The following is a 20910-nucleotide window of genomic DNA, read 5'->3' on the forward strand; positions in this document are numbered from 1 at the left end:
CTTAAGACAAGGTTGGAGAGATTTTTGCATTTTAGGGGAATTAAGGGTTATGGGGAGAAGGCAGGTAGGTGGAGATGAGTCCGTGGTCAGATCAGCCATGAACTTATTGAATGGCAGAGCAGGCTCAACAGGATGTGATAACAAAGTTAGAATTGCATTGGAGTAGGCAGCAATGAGCCAAGACCGAAGTGCGGTTTCCGAAGTGGAATTCTCTTGGGGAAACCTGACCATTCCTGCAACACGAGATCTATGGTCCATTTCCCCCACTCCCCCTTACTGCCCTTGTGGAGATGGGGTGAGCTGTCACCTTGATCGTGTGGTGACGGTGCTCCCGGTGCTGTAGGAGCGGGAGCTCGACTCAGCATAGATGCCATTGGGTAATGTGAAACTGACGCTGAGCGGCAGTGTGCCCTACCATCCTACACCCTCCTTTAGTCAGAATAAAAGGAGGATAAAATATTTCTAACCATTAGAATTATCACTGAGGATCAGCTAAGCATCAGCCCATCCCTCACTGATCTCAATCCTTAGCTGTGCAACACGATGGTATCAGGCCGAGTTTTTAACCACTGACGTGATGTGCCGGGAAAACGTACAATTAACGTGATTGCACACCCACATTCACGCCCATCTCTTGCACCAAACTCCACACACACAACAAAGCAACACAATGATCAACAGTGATGCAAGAGCTGTTACTACCAACTCCACCTCGGTGGCTGAACAAGCTGGCCTGATGGGAGGGGGGCTCCGTTCAAGTCCATCTCAAGGGGGCAATGTTGATGTGAGGGGCAATTGTTTTTACACTGAGTGGAGTAGATTACTGGGGTAGTGTTGGAAGTTGGGAGTCTGGAGGGCTTTTGGTGATAGACGCACGAATATGAAGGGAATGGAGGGATAGGGACGATACACAGGAGGAGACATTTAGTATCATTTGGCATGAAGATCGGTACAACATTTTGGGCTGAACGGCCTGTCCAGAACTGTACTGCTTTACACTCTAATGATTTGGTTTTAAATGGCCGAAAATAACCCGCAACATTATTTCAAGGAACTCCACTGTGAAGCCCGGCTACGGAAGGAGTTGGGTTGGGCACGGGGCTAGCAACAACTCTGTAAAACCACAGAGCTACAGAAACTCCAAGGACCTCACCCCTGCGAGAGGAAGGGCCTTCATCTAGAAGACGTATGAAGTCACGCGATGGAAGCTGCAAGCCCATGGGAACCTCAGGGCTGATAAACCTTCTGTGACCCAGCAGAACGGCCCAGGGCAAGAGGACTCCGGTGAGATGTTGTGGGGGGAACCGGACCCCAGTGAGAGGGTTCAGTAAATAATCAGCTCAAAGGGCCGAATGTTCTCCTCCTGCCTCAACCCTCAAGTTTCGTAAGGGAAGAACGTTATGGAGACAGTGTATTTGAGATTCACAACTTATAAAACAGCATTTGTCACATCAGGCACTTTCACAAGCTGGTTGGAGTTGTTACTAACAGTTTATTTCACTCAGAGTGTCTGATATACTAGAGTTAAGTACTTCAAGGAGTGGGAGAGACAGGGCAGCATGCAGAATCCTCTCCGGAAGGGCTGGGACGGACAAAACAGAAAAATCCATGGTAACACAGTTCCTCCGTGCGGACTTTGAACCCTCCTCGGCCTCCTGGTTATTCTGTTTAGCCAAAGCGGAGTGTCTCCTGACAAGCCTCTCTCTCTGTTAGTACAAGGAAGAAGGTGACGCGGTCAGGTTTAAAATGAAAGTCCAATGTGAACAGGCAGGCTTTGGTGCGGTCACAAGCATCAGCCGCGGAGGATGAGGTGCAAGCCCTTCCGCCACAGCGGTCACTTCATCAATCACCCGCTCCAGCTCTGAGACGCCAGAAGCTGGAGCAACACAAGACCAACTAATGAAATAAGAAGCAACAGCCACAGGGGCTGGGGGACTCGATGGGTCAGGGAGCATCTGCTGAGGGAAATGGACAGCTGAGACCCTTCAACTGGACTGGAAAGAGGGGAGATAACCAGTATAAAGAGGTGGTGGGTGAGGGGAGAGAGGGAATAACGTAAGAAGCTGGGAGGCGATAGGTGGAAGTGACGTAGGGCTGAAGAAGGTGGAATTTGATAGGAGGGGACGGAGCATGGAATAAAGGGAGGAAGGTGGGTGGGGAAGTGTGTGGGTGATGGGCAGATTGAGAGGGCAGGGGTAGGAGGAGGGGAAATCACTTTTGTGCGTTGCTGAAGAAACCAAGGTGTTTTTAGACCCGAAATATCGACGGTTCCCCTCCTCCCATAGGTGCTGCTTGGCCTGCTGAGTTCCTCCAGCCTCATTCAGCATGCTGGGAAGGGTTAGGCTCGAACTGAGCAGCACAACGATGTGGAAGTGGTTCCTGTTCAACGCCTGCTGCTCTGACCGTCAACTGTTACAGAAGTGGGGCTGCGTCCCTTCATGCTCAATTGTTCACAGAGATTCCCTGAGTGTCAGGTTCCGGAAAGAACCAGGCTCTCTTGGTACGTCTCAATCTGACCCGTCAATTCCCAGTGTGAGCCCAGTTCAGTGAGCCTCCGCTCCTATCACGACCCGGAAATCTCCTGGGTGAAGGAGACATTGGCCAAGGACCTCTGCTGCAAATTCCATGCCGTCTAAGACCTGGCAAAACCACTGTATCGAAAGGCAAACCACCGCAGAGACTGCTGGGAGATGCCGAGCCCCAGCAAACTCTGGGCCAACCGGTGGGGGCCCCGTCTGAAAGTTTAATCGTTAAAGATTAAAGACCTTAAAGATTAGCTTTATCAAACACACGTACATGGAAAGAACGAAACATACAGTAAAATGTGGCAACAACCAACACAGTTTGAAGTTGTGCTCGAGGCAGGCTGCAAGTGTCGCTGGTGTTCTGGCACCAACATAGCACGTCCCCAACTTACTAACCCATAGATCCTCAGAACATGGGACAAAACTGGAGAACCCGGAGGAAACCCGTGCAGTCACAGGGAGAATGTACAATCTCCTTACGGAGGCAGAATTGAACTTGGGTCACTAGTGCTGTAAAGCATTACGCAACCATACCACCTGGAAACAATTAAGTTTGGCATTACTTGAAAGAGAGAAATTACCTTGTCCAGGGAGTTACTTTTCTCCGCACTTCGTTCAAGAAGACTGGTGCCAGAGTCCGTGCTTATCAGGGAGCCTCTGGAGTCAGCATGTCTCACAGCGTTGATGGACGGGGTAGAGGGCCCATGCGGAGAAGCTGTGGATGGATACAAAACTCACACCACTTGGTCTGCGATAATGAACCAGGGAACAAAACTTTTAATGTACGAGGAGCGTTAGGTATCTCTGGGCCTGTACTCCCTGGAGTTCAGACGGATGGGGGAGAATTTCATTGAAACCTACTGGATACAGAAAGGTGTGGGCAGAGTGGACATCAAGACGAGTTTCTATCAGTGGGAGAATCCAGAATCCGAGGACACAGCCTCAGAGTAAAGAAACGTTCCCTTTGAAATGAAGATGAGGACAGTGGTGAATCGCTGGACTTTGTTGCCACAGAGGGCTGTGGAAGCCAAGTCATTGGATGTGTTTAAGGGAGTGTTTAAAGCAGAAGTTCGCTGATGACACGGCCATAGTGGGGTGTGTCAGGAATGGACAGGAGGAGGAGTATAGGAAACTGATACAGGACTTTGTGATATGGTGCAACTCAAACTACCTGCGTCTCAATGTCACCAAGACCAAGGAGATGGTGGTGGACTTTAGGAGATCTAGGCCTCATATGGAGCCAGTGATCATTAATGGAGAATGTGTGGAGCAGGTTAAGACCTACAAGTATCTGGGAGTACAGTTGGACGAGAAGCTAGACTGGACTGCCAACACAGATGTCTTGTGCAGGAAGGCACAGAGTCGACTGTACTTCCTTAGAAGGTTGGCGTCATTCAATGTCTGCAGTGAGATGCTGATGATGTTCTATAGGTCAGTTGTTGAGAGCGCCCTCTTCTTTGTGGTGGCGTGTTGGGGAGGAAGCATTAAGAAGAAGGACGCCTCACGTCTTAATAAGCTGATAAGGAAGGCGGGCTCTGTCGTGGGCAAAGTACTGGAGAGTTTAACATCGGTAGCTGAGCGAAGGGCGCTGAGTAGGCTACGGTCAATTATGGAAAACCCTGAACATCCTCTACATAGCACCATCCAGAGACAGAGAAGCAGTTTCAGCGACAGGTTACTGTCGATGCAATGCTCCTCAGACAGGATGAAGAGGTCAATACTCCCCAATGCCATTAGGCTTTACAATTCAACTGCCAGGACTTAAGAACTTTTTTTTTTTTTAAAGCTATTATTAATGCTTTTTGAGTTAGTGATTTAGATGCATATCATATTATTACTGAGTTAAGTATTGTATGTAAGGAGTTTTTGCTACAACAAGTGTATGGGACATTGGAAAAAATGTTGAATTTCCCCATGGGGATGAATAAAGTATCTATCTATCTATCTATCTATCTATCTATCAGCAGGTTCTTGGTTGGTATGGGGGTTTAGGATTACGGAGAGAGAGCGGGAGAATGGGTTTGAAAAAAATTAGACCTGATTGAAAGGCAGAGCACATGATGAGCCTAATGGCCTAATTCTGCTCCTCTGCCCTCTGGATCCATGAATCTCCACTGTTGCCAAATTATGCACAGCAAGCCCCCCCTCCCCCAAGGACCTGAGTGTGATGATGCAGAGTTAGTCTGCTCCACAGATCACTCTGCTCTCAAGCACTGAAATAAAACAAACTGCCAAAGTTGGAAATCTGAAACAAAAACAGAAAACCCTGGAAAGACTCCGTAGGTCAGGCAGCATCCATGGAGACAGAAACGGGGTCAACGTTTCAGGCCAAAGACCCTTGTATCCGCTCCTTACCTGTACCGGAAATGACTCCGAAAACATCCCTGTGGATGCTGCTGTCCAGCGAGTTTCCAGACCTCTGAGGTGTGGTGGTGCCTGTCCCTGTCTGTAAGATGTGCAGAGGATCTTCCTTCCTCCCCTGTATGGAAATACAACGTTCGTTCACTTCTCCTTCCGCTGTACCCTTTCCTCCCCTCTTGCCACCTTTCCCGGTGCATCTGTAAAAACCAGGCACTCTCCCAACATTTCCCCCAGCTCTGATGGATGTCAAGCAGAAACCTTATCACCTTTCCTTTCCCCACAGACGCTGCTCAACCAGCTGAGCATTTTCATCCCCAGTTCAACTGCATCCATCAGTAATCAAAACTCAGTGAAGCCAAACAGGTGGCTCTAGAAGTTAATACGAGATAGAACCAGAAATGCTGGAGGAACTCAGCAGGTCAGGCAGTATCGATGGAAATGAATGTTTCGGGCTGAGACCCTTCTTTAGGATTGAGAAGGAAGGGGGGAAAATGTCAGAATAAAAAGGCGAGGGGTGGGGAAGGAGGCTAATTGGAAGGTGATAGGTGAAGACAGGTGGGTGGGAAAGGTTAAGGGCTGGAGAAGAAAGAATCTGATAGGAGAGGAGAGCAGATCATAGGAGAAAGGGAAGGAGGAGACCCAGGGAGATAGAACCTTAAAAAAAATTTAGGTCACCCACTTCTCTGAAGCCCTACAGACACCAAATGGACCAAACTTCCAGAGATTTCATCCCAAACACTATTCTCTTAACATCGCTAGCCGTCTTTCAGACGTTTCTTAAACTCTCCTCTTTGACCAAGCTTTAGGTCATTTGCCCTAAAATCTCATAACATGGCTTGGAGTCAGCTTTTCTCGACCTTCCTGGAACATTTTACCATGTTAAGGGGACTCCCTCTGCAATTGGATCCTCGACTTCCTACCCAAAGACCACAATTTGTGTGAATAGATGATAATATGTCCTCCTTGCTGGCGATCAACACTGGTGCACCTCAGGGGTGTGTGCTTAGCCCATTGCTCTACTCTCTCTATACCCATGACTATATGGCTAGGCATACTTCAAATACCATCTATAAATTTATTGATGATACAACCATTGTTGGTAGAATCTCAGGTGGTGACAGGAGGGCATACAGGAGTGAGATATGTCAATAGTGGAGTGGTGTCGCAGCAACAACCTGGCTCTCAATGAAAGACGAAAGAGTTGATTGTGGACTTCAGGAAGGGTAAGACGAAGGAACACATACCAATCCTCATAGAGGGATCAGAAGTGGAGAGAGTGAGCAGCTTTCAAGTTCCTGGGTGTCAAGATCTCTGATGATCTAACCTGGTCCCAACATATTGATGTAGTTATAAAGAAGGCAAGATAGTGGCAATACTTCATTAAGAGTTTGAAGAGATTTGGTATGTCAACAAAAACACTCAAAAACTTCTATATATGTACCCTGGGGAGCATTCTGACAGGCTGCATCACCGTCTGGTATGGAGGGGCTACTGCACAGGACTGAAAGAAGCTGCAGAGGGTTGTAAATGTAGTCAGCTCCATCTTGGGTACTAGCCTTCAAAGTACCCAAGACATCATCAAGGAGTGGTGTCTCAGAAAGGCAGCGTCCATTATTAAGGACCCCCAGCACCCAGGGCATGCCCTTTTCTCACTGTTATCATCAGGTAGGAGGTACAGAAGCCTGAAGGCACACACTCAGCGATTCAGGAACAGCTTCTTCCCCTCTGCCACCCAATTCCTGAATGGACATTGAACCCTTAGACACTAACTCACTTTTTAGTAAATTCTATTGTATAAGCCAAGAATTTGGCCCTAAATATTGATCCTAAAATTAGGGAGTCGGCTTATACAGAGGGTGCCAACTTCGGAAAAACGAATACACGTAAGACAGGTCGTATTTATTGGCTGTTTTGAGTCAAATTCGGTCCACTGTCGACACATAAATTCTTTGAATGGTTTGTTTAAACTCCCATCTAGTGGCTGGAGCACGGACGTCAAACCACCGGGGATGACTGCAATGTCCGTATTTTCAGCTCTCAGTGCTGCTTTTGTCACATCTGACAAGAGTGCTTTGAACATGTCCCAGACAAGTAGCGACTTTTCCTTCCTGAAACCTTCGGGATATCGACGCCACACCTCTTTAACCCACTTCAAGCAACCCGCTTCGTCCATCCAGCAGCGTTCTTGAACATAAACAACACCCCGTGGGAATTTTCTGAGCAATCTTTGTCTTTTGTCTCAACACAAGGTCACGTCTATTCATAAATCGGGAGCACCACCTTCACGTAGCTTTGAAATTTTCGCTGACCTCACGGTGTTTTTCGCCCCATTTCAACGCTTGAACTCGAATCCCTTCTCTGGTAACAATGTATCCAGACGATCGCTGGTGATTCACTTTTTCTTCCAGTTCTGGCCACTGGCATGTTTTCCCGCGGTTTCCACATTTCGTCTTTGGCATTTCCCTCAGCGTGTCCTCTGCCTTTCTCCACTCTCTCACTCTCTCTCTCGTTTACACTGAACTTTTTAGCAGCTGCAGAATTATTTGTTCCTTTAGCAAAATCAACAACCTTCAGCTTGAAGCCAGCATCATATCGCATTCGTTTTAATCTTGTGTACATGGTCCTCCAGTCTTAGACTCCACCACCATAGGAAACATTCTCTCTGCATCTACTCTATCGAGGTCTTTGAACATTCGAGAGGTTTCAATGAGGTTGCTCCTCATGCTTCTGTATTCCAGTGAGTACAGGCCCAGAGTCATATGACAAGCCTTTCAATGCTACAATCATTTTCATGAACCTCCTTTGAACCCACTCCAATGTCAGCACCTCTTTTCTTAGATAAGGGGCCCAAAACTGCTCACAATACTCCAAATGAGGCCTCACCGATGTTTTATAAAGCCTCAGCATTACATTCTTGCTTTTTTTTTTAGGGAATAGCAATAACTAGCACAGCAACTAATCAGATTCTGTGCATCTCCTTGTGCTTTTGTACAGGTGAACCTGACTTTTGCTCATTTCCCCTCAATAACTCCCAATGCTTCTTTCATCTTTATGATTTCATAGCAACTCTGTTCTTACTCCTGCACTTTCAGAGAGCTTTCTGCAGCATCAAGACTCTGCTATCTGGCAATAATTATTACTTTTTCTAATCTCGTGCCAGCCCATTAATTCCTTAATGCCAATGGATCAGAGGCCGGGAGTCCCATCACCATTTGGAGAAATACATTTCACGTGAACCCCTGTTATTGCTTCTTGTAATATTTCACTGTGCACATCTTCAAGAAGAATTTTTCTACATCACTTTAAGTGAATTAAAGCTCAGGCTGGTGAACCTGGGTTTACCTCAGCTGAGAAAGACCACTCCTGCTTCACTTTCTTCTTTTCCACTGACAATATTAAATGTAATTGATTGATAGAACATAGAAATTTACAGCACATCACAGGCCCTTCGGCCCACAATGTTGTGCCGACCATGTAACCTACTCTAGAAACTGCCTAGCGCATAGCCCTCTGTTTTTTAAGCTCCACGTACCTATCGAAGAGTTTCTTAAAAGACCCCATTGTATTTGCTGCCACCACCGTCACCAACAATGCATTCCATGCACCCACCACTCTCTGTGTGAAAAACTTACCTGACATCCTCTCTGTACCTACTTCCAAGCACCTGAAAACTGTGCCCCTTCATTTTAGGCATCTCGGCCCTGGGAAAAAGCCTCTGGCTATCCACACAATCAATGCCTCTCATTATCTTGTACACCTCTATCAGGTCACCTCTCATCCTCCGTCGCTCCAAGGAGAAAAGGCCGGGTTCACTCAACCAATTTTCATAAAGCATGCTCCCAAATCCAGGCAACATCCTTGTAAAATTGAACGATGATGGTTATTACCATCATGCTCCCTCCCAGCAGCCCGGCTTCTAACCAACTCATGATCATCGATTTTACTGTTCCATCCACAAGGATTCCCAAGCAGTCCCTCTCCACGAGACAGAAGCCAGATTTAGAAGCTTCTGGCTGCAAAGTTATCTTCCGACTGTGAACACTAACGGGTACGAGACATTACTCACATTGCTGGGCTGGCTGATTGGGAACGGTGAGCAGTCTTTGACGTTTATACGTTGGACGTTGTCCAGGAGAAGCCCAAACAGTGGCAAGTATAACGTGGCAATCCTCGCCTGCTGGCCCTGTGAGGAGATGGATTTTCCCGTCAGCAATCTATTGGTTAAGTCAGTAGTACCTGCAATCATGCTGCACACAATAAAAGCATTCTACAACATTTACACCCTGGTTTGCAGACATCACCGGGGAACTTCCGTAAGACAGTGGAGCAGAATTAGGCCATTTGGCCCAACAAGTTTGCTCTGCCGTTCAATTATGGCTGATCTATTTTCCCTTTCCACCCATTTTCCTGTCTGCTCCCTGTAACCTTTAATCAAGAACCTATCAAGCTTCACTTTAAGTATACCCAGTGACTTGGCCTCCACAGCAATGAATTCCACGGATTCACCACTATCCTGTGCGCCATTAAGACAGTTCTGTGTGTGACAAGAGGATTGTTGGTCTCAATATTTTGGCAGACGTAACAGTTCTAAAAGACTGTGATCTTACACTAAGTTCCACAGTGCAAGTGAGTGAACATCACCAATGACCTGCCCTGGTCCAACCACATACAGTCAAGCACGTCAACAAAACTCACCAGCACCTCGACTTCCTCCAGAGGCTAAAGAAATGAGGGACGTCCCCATCGACCCTTCCCGATTTTTACCAGCGCACCACAGGAATCCAGATGGAATACAGCCTGGAATGGCCACTGCTCTGCCCGTGACCGCAGAGAGGTATGGACAAAGCTCGGCTCGTCACGGACACCAGCCTCCCCTCCACGGACTCGTCTCGCTGCCTCAGTAAAGCAGCCGGCATAGTCAGAGATCCCACCCAGCCTGCACCTTCTCTCGCTCCCGTGCTCCATCACGCAGAACGTACAAAAGCCTGAAAGCATGTACCACCAGGTTCAAGGATAGTTTTATAAGACCATTAAATGGGTTTCCTTGTACAATAAGATGTACAATAAGATCGACCTTGTTACGATCTTGCACCTGTCTGCCTGCACGGTACTTTCTCTGCACTTTATTTGCAGAACCGACTCGATGGGCCAAGTGGCCTAATTTTGCTCCCATCTCTTACGGATTTTATTCTACAGTCTGTTATCGTTTTACTTTGTTCTGCTTCAAATGCACTATGTAATGAATTGATCTGTGAAAAGTGTGCAATACAAGCTTTTCACTTGACGAGTGACAACAACAGTTCCAATTGAAAGGGGACATTGGGTGATTCCTGTGGGGTGTGGTGAACCAGTTCTTGGCTTTATATGGCCAGCAGGCAGAAAATGGGGACACACTCTTCCAATCCCAACCAACTAAATCAGTGCGATCATTTTGCTCTCTGTGAATTTTGAAACAGCTGCAGTATCAGACTATTCCACCAGGGGGTGGCATTGAGCTGTGGAACAACACTAAATCAAACCCAACACTGTCCGTGGACAGGCGATGTCTTCCAGCAGATGGTGCCATCTTTAAAAACACAACCTCAGATTAATCCTGGATTCAGGAAGCCTGCAGCATTGAATGTCACTTGGTCTCTGCAGCCCTCTGCCCTCCTCCTCTTACCCAACAACCGTGGAAATTCTCCATGAAAGGTTTTTACCAGGTGTGGTCACGCCCTGAGATAGCAGAACCTCATTCCATCCCCCTCACCAGAAAAGACACTGACTGGAACTCTGCATACCTTAGTCATGTATCGGTCATCGAAGGTGTGCTTAATCATCAAGCTCTTCAGCACGCTGATGGCCATCTGTCGCACGTCTCTGTATTCCTGTAGGGCGCTGCCCACCTCCCGCAGGAGCAGTCCAACCAGGAAGTGGTTTTTGCAGAAGTCGTCCGTCAAGGTGAAGTCAAACTGCAAGTCTGAAAGTTCACAGGCAGAGGGTTAAGTAGTGACAGACCTGATCCTGCCTGTGTGGAGTGGAATGGAGGACGGCCCTCCATTACAAACTGCATGCTCTGGGTTATCGATTCGAATCAATCAAACAAACACAGTGCATCACACCACACGTCCTAGCCTCGTCAGGTTTCAGGAGCTACGTCCAGGCCCATTCCCGCCTCTGGGAACAAGAATTCAACCAGGATCTGTGTTCTTGGAAATAGCATTGTCGTCAAGCAGCTCATCGTCCCTCCACCCTCCCCAGAGGCCTTTGACTTTGAGGCTAAGCATTAAACTACCCAATCTTGCTCCTTACCTGGAAAGGCGAAGGAATGGGGGAGGGCAGGGATTCAAAGGTATGCCTTCTGGGTCTGTGAGGCAAGGTCAGCCGATACTGGAGCCAGCCATTCAGTCCAGCGGTCCTGTGATATCCCACCAGCCCCACCTTCCTACCTGCTCTCCCCCACAACTCCACACATTCCCACCTTTCCCAGTAGCTCACTAATCCTGCTCCAGAGTGTACAGGCTGAAGCTATTTTCACCATATTAAAGGCCCTGATGGGGTCTTGCCTGATGGGTGAGGAGAGACGGCATCTCTGGGGGCGGGGAGAGAATGGATAGTCAACATTTTGTGATAAGACCACCTGATACTGACTCTTTCCCCTTGCACACTCAGATCTGATGCAGGGTCTCACTCCAAATCACTGGCCATCCCTCCATCTCCACGGATGCTTCCCGACTCATTGAGTTCCTCACGCCCTTTGTGCATTGCTCCAGATTCCAGCAGCTGCCTCGTGTCTCCGGGAGAACTTCGAGCAAGAGCTCGACATTAAGGATAGAGGGCTGCCACCTGAGGCGGAGACAAAGCAGATCTCTTCCCTCAGCGGGCGGCGAGCCTTTGCAACACCCTTCCTCCCGTAGGCAGCGGAAGCAGAGTCACCGAGCACGGGCGGGGCAGAGGCAGGTAAAGGTCATCAGCGACAGGCAGGTCCATCAGAAATGGGGCTTGAGGGGTCGTGCCCGTTGTCCCCGTGACAGCATGGGCTTCCACTGGTACCTCCGGTTTCCTCCCACAGCCCCAAGACAGAATCAATCGGTCACTGTAAATTATCCTGTGATTTGGCTGGGCTTAAATCGGGGGCTGCTGGACAGCACAGCTTGAGGGGTTGATAGGGCCGATTCGGCAACGTATCAAAATAAATAAATTCTATCACGTTTCTTGTATTTACTGTGACTGCCTGCAATAAAATGAATCTCACTGTTATATATGGTGACATACGTGTACTTCGATGACAAATTTACTTTGAACTTCAAGCTTTGTTTATTTCTGTACTTAATCTGGATCTGGAACTAGGAATTTTACCTCTCCCCGTGACAACGTTAAAAAGGATAAACTATCACTCAAAGGGTTTTGATGGGGGCAGAGGCAAACAGGACACACAGGGAGGGAGACTGGCAGAGGGGAGGCAGGATGTTTAGATGCAGCGATCTGCAGGGATCAGGAACACTGTGCCTGAATGAGTGGTGGGAGCAAATCCCTCAGGAACCTTTGAAAAGAAGCTGGAAAACTGCAACTGGGGAGATGTGGAGAGAGAGGCTGTTATTATCAGGGGAAAACCCTTTTGGTTCCTTGTTACTATTTTGGGGAGGAAATTTGCCCTTGCTACCCAGTACAGCCCAGGTAGTTGGCTTGCTCTTGTAGTTGGATAAAATCACTGTCACTAAAGAGAAAGTGATGAGCAAACTAGAGGGCCTGAAGGTAGATAAGTCCCCTGGTCCTGAGGGGATGCATCCCAGGGTGCTGAGGGAATTGGCGGAGGTTATAGTAGACGCGTTGATAATCATTTACCAAAATTCTCTAGACTCTGGGCAGGTCCTGGCAGATTGGAAGACAGCAAAAATCACAAAACTTTTTTAAAAAGGATGTAGGCAAAAGACGGGCAGCTATGGGCCAGTTAGCTTAACGTCTGTGCTCGGGAAAATGCTTGAAGCTGTCATTAAGGAAGAAATAGTGAAACATTTAGAATGGAGTGGTTCCATTAGACAGACGTAGCATGGATTCAGAAAGGGCAGGTCCTGTTTGACAAACTTACTGGAGTTCTTTGAGGACATAGTGAGCGCAGTGGATGGAGGGGAACAGGTGGATGTTGTATACTTGGATTTCCAGAAGTCGTTCGGTAAGGTGCTGCACAAGAGATGCATAAATAAGATACGGATGCATGGATAGTGGATTGGATAACCGATAAAAGGCAGAGAGTTGGTAATAAATGGGTGCTTCTCCGATTGGCAGTCAGTGGTGAGTGGGGTGCTGCAGGGTCGGTGCTGGGCCCGCAGCTGTTTACCATTTACACTGATGATTTGGAAGAGGGGACTGAGTGTAGTGTAGCAAAATTTGCTGTTGACACTGAGTGGAAAAGCAAATTGTATAGAGGATGTGGAGAGTCTGCAGAGGGATATAGATAGGTTAAATGAGTGGGCCAAGATCTGGCAGATGGAATACAACATTGGTAAATGCAAGATCATCCACTTTGGAAGGAATAATAGAAGAGCAGATTATTATTTAAATGGTGAAAGATGGCAGCATGCTGTTATGCAGAGGGACTTGGGAGTGCTTGTGCATGAATCACAAAAAGTTGGCTTGCAGGAACAACAGGTTATTAAGAAGGCAAACAGAATGTTGGCCTTCATTGCTAAAGGGATCGAATTTAAGAGCTGGGAGGTCATGCTGTGACAATACAGGGTACTGGTGAGGCCGCACCTGGAGTACTGTGTGGAGTTCTGGTCTCCTTACTTGAAGGATATACTGGCTTTGGAGGCGGTGCAGAGGAGGTTCACCAGGTTGATTCCAGAGATGAAGGGGTTAACCTATCAGGAGAGATTGAGTCACCTGAGACTATACTCTCTGGAATTCAGAAGAATGAGAGGGGATCTTATAGAAACATACAAAATTTTGAATGGGATAGATAAGATAGTAGGAAAGTTGTTTCCATTGGTGGGTGAGCCTAGAGCTAGGGGACATTGCCTCAAGATTCAGGAGAGAAGATTTAGGATGGAGATGAGGAGAAACTGTTTTTCCTAGAGAGTGGTGAATCTGTGGAATTCTCTGCCCAGGGAAGCGGTTGAGGCTTCTTCACTAAATATACTTAAGATACAGTTAGCAAGATTTTTACATAGTCGGGGAATTAAGGGTTATGGGGAAAGGGCAGGTAGATGAATCTGAGTTTACGGACAGATCAGCCATGATCTTACTGAATGCTGGGGCAGGCTCGATGGGCCGGATGGCCTATTTCTTATGCTCCTGTCCCCTGGAGACATGGGAGGAATAGGGACCACAACCATCGACCTTGCTGGAGATATCCACATCTCAGAAAGGAATGAAAAAGGCGAACCCCTCAATTGCAACAGACATTGAGATTTCCGCATAGAAGGAAGCCTCTCAGGCCAGTTTGCCACAACTGGCCTTCCCAGTTCTCAGTGCAGCCTACAGGTCTCTCCCTTCCTTCCACCCCCGAGTTCTAGACCCCAATATTCCTTTCTCAACTCCCCTCCAGCTCTCCCTGTCAACCAACTCCAACCTGGACCTCTTCCTCTGCCAGGTGCAAACCCCTCCACTCAGCAGGAAAACTCCTTCCGATCGGCACAAGAGATTCTCCAGATGCTGGAAACCCAGAACAACGCACACACAAAATGCTGGAGGGACTCAGTGGAGGGGAATGAACAGTGGTCGCTCTGGGCCAAATCCTTTCATCAGGAAGGGGGGCTGAAGCCTCTCGTCTGATTCCGTGTCCCGGCCCTGCAACCAGCCCTTAAATCCCCTCCAATTGCACGCAGTGCTCCAGCTTTTTATACAATCCTAGTCACGCCTCCCTACTCATGGAGAGGGGAGAAGAAATTTAACTTGGCAAATGTTGTGGCGTGAGAGCATTTCCCCATTCTACAAACCTCGCCGCTGACAAGTGTTGCGAGCGATCCTATCGTCTTCTTATGGAGAAAATGTCTCTCTCAGTTTGCCACTGGAGCTTGGCAAGAAAGCAACCCCCTTAATCTACTCGTGGAGCCCGTTGTTACAAAGGCACCAGCTCCCAACACAATGAAACAATTCACTTGCAAAGTTAAAGGGAGATCTTTCACTCCAATCCTTGAGGGAAGTCTGGCATCTTGCAACAGCGGTTGCTGCCAAGATACGGCACAGTGCACTTCTATCACCAGACACAGGGGGGAGAAATCATGCCAGGATTTAACCAGTCAAACTATAGTGCCAGCATGAGGACTTTTAATTCAACTAATCTGCTTATAACACCATTGAAGCTCCAGTTGAAACCGCCTTGGTTTCAGAAGCCACGACCTTAAGTTTTTTAAAAAAAAATGTAAAGGTATTCAAAGCTAATTGCAAGGTGAAATTCTTCTAGGCTAAAGCAAGATAAGCAAGTTATGAGAAACTCATACTGAAAATAACAAGGCCATTGTGAAAGCAAACCAGGATTTAGTGCTCAATTCCAAGCAAGGGAATTAAACAGCGGGGGTGTCTGCACAGCCTGTGTGGACCTTGGTCACGTCTTGTGCATTTCGAGCGATCAGAATGTCCCAGAACACACTGCAGCCATGGAAATGCAGGCGCTGTTGCTTTACAGGAAGGGCAGCACCCAACTTGAGCACAGCAAGCTCCCATGCAAGCCACGTGGACCAGGTGGTTTGGGAATGACCCGCGGCTGACCACTGAAGGGCAGGACAAATGGAAGAGTGGGCTGAGATGACAGGGCGACGAGCCGCCGTCAGAGAGCTGGTGTACCCGGTCCACCCCGTCGTCGCCAGCCTCTCGCAGCTAAAAGCATTAGCAGTTGAATTCCAAGGCCATGAAATCTCCAGGGGAGGCCGTCACACGCACCCAGGAAGTCCGATTTAAAATCAGCACCACCCGGATCCACGGGTCAACACCCGGGAATGAGGGGCAGAGTGGACTGCGTCACCGCGGATCCAGGGATTTCAAATTTGTGAAAGGAGTTTTGCAAACGGGACGGGGAATGGAACACAAGGAGAGCTTTCTCAGCAACCTGTGGCCTCTCAGCTTCACGAGGTCTATCCCAGGGCGAGGATGGGGGGATGTGGAACCACTGCCCCTTTACCCATCTAGAACAGCATGCAAAAGGCATCAACACAGGAAGAGGCACACAGCCCTGGACACAGAAAGCCAGCGTGCGGGGAAGGAGGGCTGTGTCACCCAGCTCAGCAGACGAGAGGCGAAAGGAGCGGGGGTGCTCTGGGTCACGAGAGGTCAATTAAACTGAGCAGCCAATCAGCATGCGAGGAGATTGCATTGCCATAAGCAGGAACAGCATGTGGTCCTGAGCCCCACCCTAGTCGGCCATTCACCAAATGGTCTATCACAACTGCCCGCGTAAGCACACCTGTCCAATCCTCCCAGTGCCCAAGGTAGTGACCCTTTCGGCACCTCACCCTGCACCCAAGGGAGCTGGAGAGCAGGCTTGGTCAGCAGAGGTATCTAAGAAAGCGGATCCATGTTTGAAAGCTCAGGAAGTCCTGGACCTTCAGGGAGTTGGAGAACGAGACCTCAGGCAGATCAGCCAGGATTGGTGGGGTGTAGCCTGCCCCCAGTCTGATATTTTGATAAAGGTCAGTCAATGGAACCAGGCAGGGGACAACCCATCTGTCCTCACACCCCCAACCAGCACTGGGCATCCCACCTCTCCCCCAACTCAATGGGCTGGAAGTCACACAGCCCAGTCCCACACGCAGAGGTGCGGCAGAAAGGGGACAGAGGCCCCCGTCTGAACCGGGAGCTCCCTGACAATGAGGGGGAAAGCTGCCGCCTCACATCTCCAGAGACCCGGGTTCGATCCCGATACGGAGCATGAAGTCAGGGCGTCACGGTGATGACATGCTGGGTGAACAATGGCAGAGGTGCAAGAGCAGAGCTTTTGGAGGTCAGACCCGATTTTTAAGCCATCTGTCCCCCAGGATCTGCTGAATTGGGAAGCAAAAGACCTGGAAAATCCAACCGTCACAGGCTGTAACATCAGCAGGACCCAAGATCTCAGTGCTTATTTTTTTCCCCCAAGGCGCCCAGAAGCAACTGGGGAAACAGTGCCAATTTACAAATAAAATGGTAAATACGATGATGCTGAAAATGCTCTTTGGGATGAAAAGGTTATGGTCACAGAATAAAAACACACATCCAACACACGTGTGATTCTGTTACTATAAGACCAAATGAATGATCATTCATTATTCATAGGCCAGGAGGCTCCTTTCACACCCTCTCAACTCCCCTCTGGCTGAAGGTTAGATTTTCAGCCAAGTTCACTCACTCCAGTTGGATCCAAATGTTCTTCGTCAAATATGGCTCAACCTTCTCACAATAGTCCAACTCTTCATTAAATTGAAGAAAAATAACTATGAACACAAAATTTAAATTGCAAAGTACATTATTTACACCTGGGGTGGATTGGGCAGGGAAACAGGCTGTCCATCCTGTGTCCACCCAAGTCTGCCCCACCTGAAACAACAACACAGCCCTCCATCCCGTTCCATGTTTACACAGCCTATCCCTGAAGGAATAATGGAGGCCCTCTAATCTTGGTGAACAAGAGGAAGCTGGTTAACTACCTGAGAGGGTTCTAGGGAGAGGGCAGATGTGTGAGGGTTATCTGGATTACCCTTACACAGAGCCAGCACAAACCCAACCAGTGAATGGCTTCCCTCTTAACAACCTTCAACGACTTTTGAAAGGAAGTTGGACAGAAACACGGATTAAAAATTTGACCAAGGTTATTGACCAAACAGACGCCAATAGGACCAGCTCAGATGGGGCATCTTGCTTGGCATGGACCAGTTGGCCCAAAGGCCTATTTCAATGCTACATGGCTCTATGGAGCCTCCTGTTATTCTTTCAGTTCCACCTTTGCTACTTCCCAAAGTCTCTCATTTCACCTCCTTCCCAATCATTGAACAGATTGATTTCTACCCAACTTCTCATTTGAATTTATGAGTGAACACCTCACTGGCTTTGTCTTCATTTATCGAGGAGCATGAACTGAACTGAATACCACCAGACTCCTGGTTCGATGTTTGATATTCTATGTGTTTTGTGCTCGCTTTTTGCTGTTTGTGCAATTAGTTTTGTTTTTTTTTTGCTCATTGGGTGTTTGATATTTTCCACAAGGATGAATGAATCTCAGAGTTGCATTCTGTCTATATGCTTTGAAAATTACATACTTTGAATTTTCTCTCTCTCTGTCCTCTCCAAATCAGCTCCTAACTCTGGGACCTCTTCTTTCCCAAAGTACTTCACCCTGCTCAATCTTCTCAGATAGAAGCTTTCTCATCTGGTATTGTCCTTGAGAAAGGTCTCTGTCCCCCAATGTTGCCACATTGCATTCAAAACAGTGCTCATCCAACCTTCGTATCATCTGCAAACTTGGCAACAAAGCCATCTTCGCCGTCATCTAAATCATTGATATACAGCATAAAAAGAAGAGGTCTCAACACCGACTACTGTGTAACACCACTAGTCACTGGCAGCCAACCAGAAAAGGATCCTTTTATTACCACTTGCTGCCTCCTACCAATCAGCCAATGCCAAAAACTTTCCTGCAATACCATGGGCTCTTAACTTGGTATGCAGCCTCAGGTGTGACACCTTGTCAAAAGCCTTCTGAAAGTCCAAATATATAACATTCACTACACCCCCTTTATCTATCTTGCTTGCAATCTCCTCAAAGAATTCCAACAGGTTCATCAGGCAAGACTTTCCCTTAAGGAAACCGTGCCAACTTCGTCCTATCTTGTCCTGTATTGCCAGGTACTCCATAACCTCAACCTTGACATTTTCCCAACCACTGAGATCAGGCTAACTGGTCTATAATTTCCTTTCTGCTGCCTTCCACCTTTATTAAGGAAGAATAAGTTTAGTATAAATTTATGAAAATCTCCCTACTTTGCACTTCTAACTCAGGGACTGCTTATTAATATGCATAATTCATTTTTAATATTTTATTCATTGACATGACTTGAACACATCTAGCAAGGCTGGTACTGAGTATTCAGACCCAACAGCTTCTGCAACTGGGAGGCATAGCTTGTTGGAGCATTTTCACTGGAGTCTGGAGTCATATAAGCCAGGGGAGAAGGCAAGAGACTGGGGCCAAGAAGGAAAATGGATCGGCCATGATGAAATGGTGGAAAAGACATGATGGGCCAAATGGCCTAATTCTGCTCCTATATCTTATCGTACCAAAGGCCTTCTTCCCCACCCTCTCTAAATAGTTCCATTTCCCCTCAGCTTTGAGAAAAATGGAATATGTGAATTATTGTGAAAAGGCAAAGCTTCAATGATGAAATATCGGCCGAACATTTGCTTAAATCTACCAACTCTCTGGGGCAATAAAATAAATGGGATACCGCTATTGATTTGCTGAGTCATACACAGATCAGTAATTAAGACTGCAATTTATTATTAAAGTCAACTTTGGACTTTTTATGATTTATACTTTCAGTGTCAATGGAGATAAAACTGCAAATTCAAAACAAGCCATCCAGAGGAGAGAGTTGAGTGTGTAATCAGTGTCCTGGCAAAGGTGCAGAGGTTAAGTAATAAGCAAGCACAATATGCCAAACCTACCTACAGAGGCAGAACATGACTCCACACTTGGCGAAAGAAATGCTGATTAATAAAGAATAAAGTAGAGAAAAACCACATAAAGAATGAAGCAATTGTTTGCACGAGGCAATATATTTAAAAAATTGTCAAATGGAAGTTAAAAAATCAAAGCTCAACAATTAAGTGACAATCAGCAATCCACAGCAATTCACAAGAGACTGAGATTTACCTTGGTATCTCTGAACCCGGCCTTTCCCAAAAGGCATAGGCAAGTTGAGGGGAATGAAGTGCTCGTGACTGCAAATAACCCGAAGAAACTCAAACTTCAGCTCAAAGAGTGTCTGAAACAGAAAAGAGCAGTCAGACAGCCGGGAAGAAGATGGCGTGGGCTGTACTCAGGTCTCTGGTAGCGGGAGGGAGCGGCTCTGCCACTGAGAAGCTGAGTTCGGGCTGCTCAATCTCAGCTTCAGCATTTCAGCCCCATCCCACTAACAACAGAGGACCAAGATTTATACCATCATATAAATTTCTAAATTAATCTCTGATTAATCATGCAAACTGAGGTAAAAGGGTAGAGGAGTCTACAGTGAGGGGGTTTAATGTGGGAGGGGAAACTGATGCATATTTTTTTTAAAAAGATTAAACATGTGTTTAATATTTTAGAATTATGCAATCATGATACAGTGCAGTTGAAATATTTCCTCTAATATTGGTGCTGAATGCAATGTCTGCTAATTGAGCTCACAGTGTCATTGACTCAGAGTAACACAGCACAGAAACAGGCCCTTCAGCCCATCAGGTCTATACTGTCATCCACCCATTTACACTAATTCCATTTTAATTCTCCACTCGTTCCCATCAGCACCCCCAGATTTGATCACTTATGAGGCAACGTACAGCCACCTGCACAATCCTATGACCACTTTGCACTACAATGGACACATTTTGTTCTAATTGTTTTCTGTCATGCGTAATGATTTTCTTGCAAATGTTAAATTGCTCTACCTATGATGTTGCTGCAAGTACAATTTTCATTGCACCTGTGCATAGATATACTTAATACAACTGAGGGAAAGGGTAGAGGAGTCTAAAACGAGGGGGTATAAGGTGAGAGGGGGAAGATTTAAAGGGGAATATGAGAGACAACGTTTTCCACACAGAGGGTGGTGGGTATATGAAACGGGCTGCCAGAGAAAGTGGTAGAGACAGATGTAAGTAAAACGTTTAGAAGACAATTGGACATGGACATTGATTAGAAAGGTTCACGGGCAAATGGGACTAGCTCAGAAAGACACCTAGGTCAGCAGTGTTGAGTTGGGATGAAGGGCCTGTTCTTGTTCTGCATAACTCTATGACTGAACGGCCACGAGTCCAGATGCTGACTCCACTTCTCTCATCACCAATGCTGCCTGACCTGCTGCGTGTCTCTGGC

General features: G+C 47.2%; 1 protein-coding gene across 1 annotated transcript in view; it reads right to left on the reverse strand.

The window, feature by feature from the left end:
• The window catches only part of dock9b (dedicator of cytokinesis 9b), a 187635-nt gene that overhangs the window by 10103 nt on the left and 156622 nt on the right, over window positions 1-20910 (reverse strand). The window contains exons 30-36 of the mRNA XM_073028593.1: window positions 19708-19819; window positions 19500-19541; window positions 10667-10845; window positions 8953-9069; window positions 4881-5004; window positions 3107-3240; window positions 1533-1706 (exon numbers count right to left, since the gene is read on the reverse strand). Coding sequence (XP_072884694.1) covers window positions 1533-1706; window positions 3107-3240; window positions 4881-5004; window positions 8953-9069; window positions 10667-10845; window positions 19500-19541; window positions 19708-19819 — 882 coding nt within the window. The remainder of the gene's footprint in view (window positions 1-1532; window positions 1707-3106; window positions 3241-4880; window positions 5005-8952; window positions 9070-10666; window positions 10846-19499; window positions 19542-19707; window positions 19820-20910) is intronic.

Source organism: Hemitrygon akajei, chromosome 2 (genome assembly GCF_048418815.1).
Source record: "Hemitrygon akajei chromosome 2, sHemAka1.3, whole genome shotgun sequence".
Lineage (NCBI taxonomy): Eukaryota > Metazoa > Chordata > Chondrichthyes > Myliobatiformes > Dasyatidae > Hemitrygon > Hemitrygon akajei.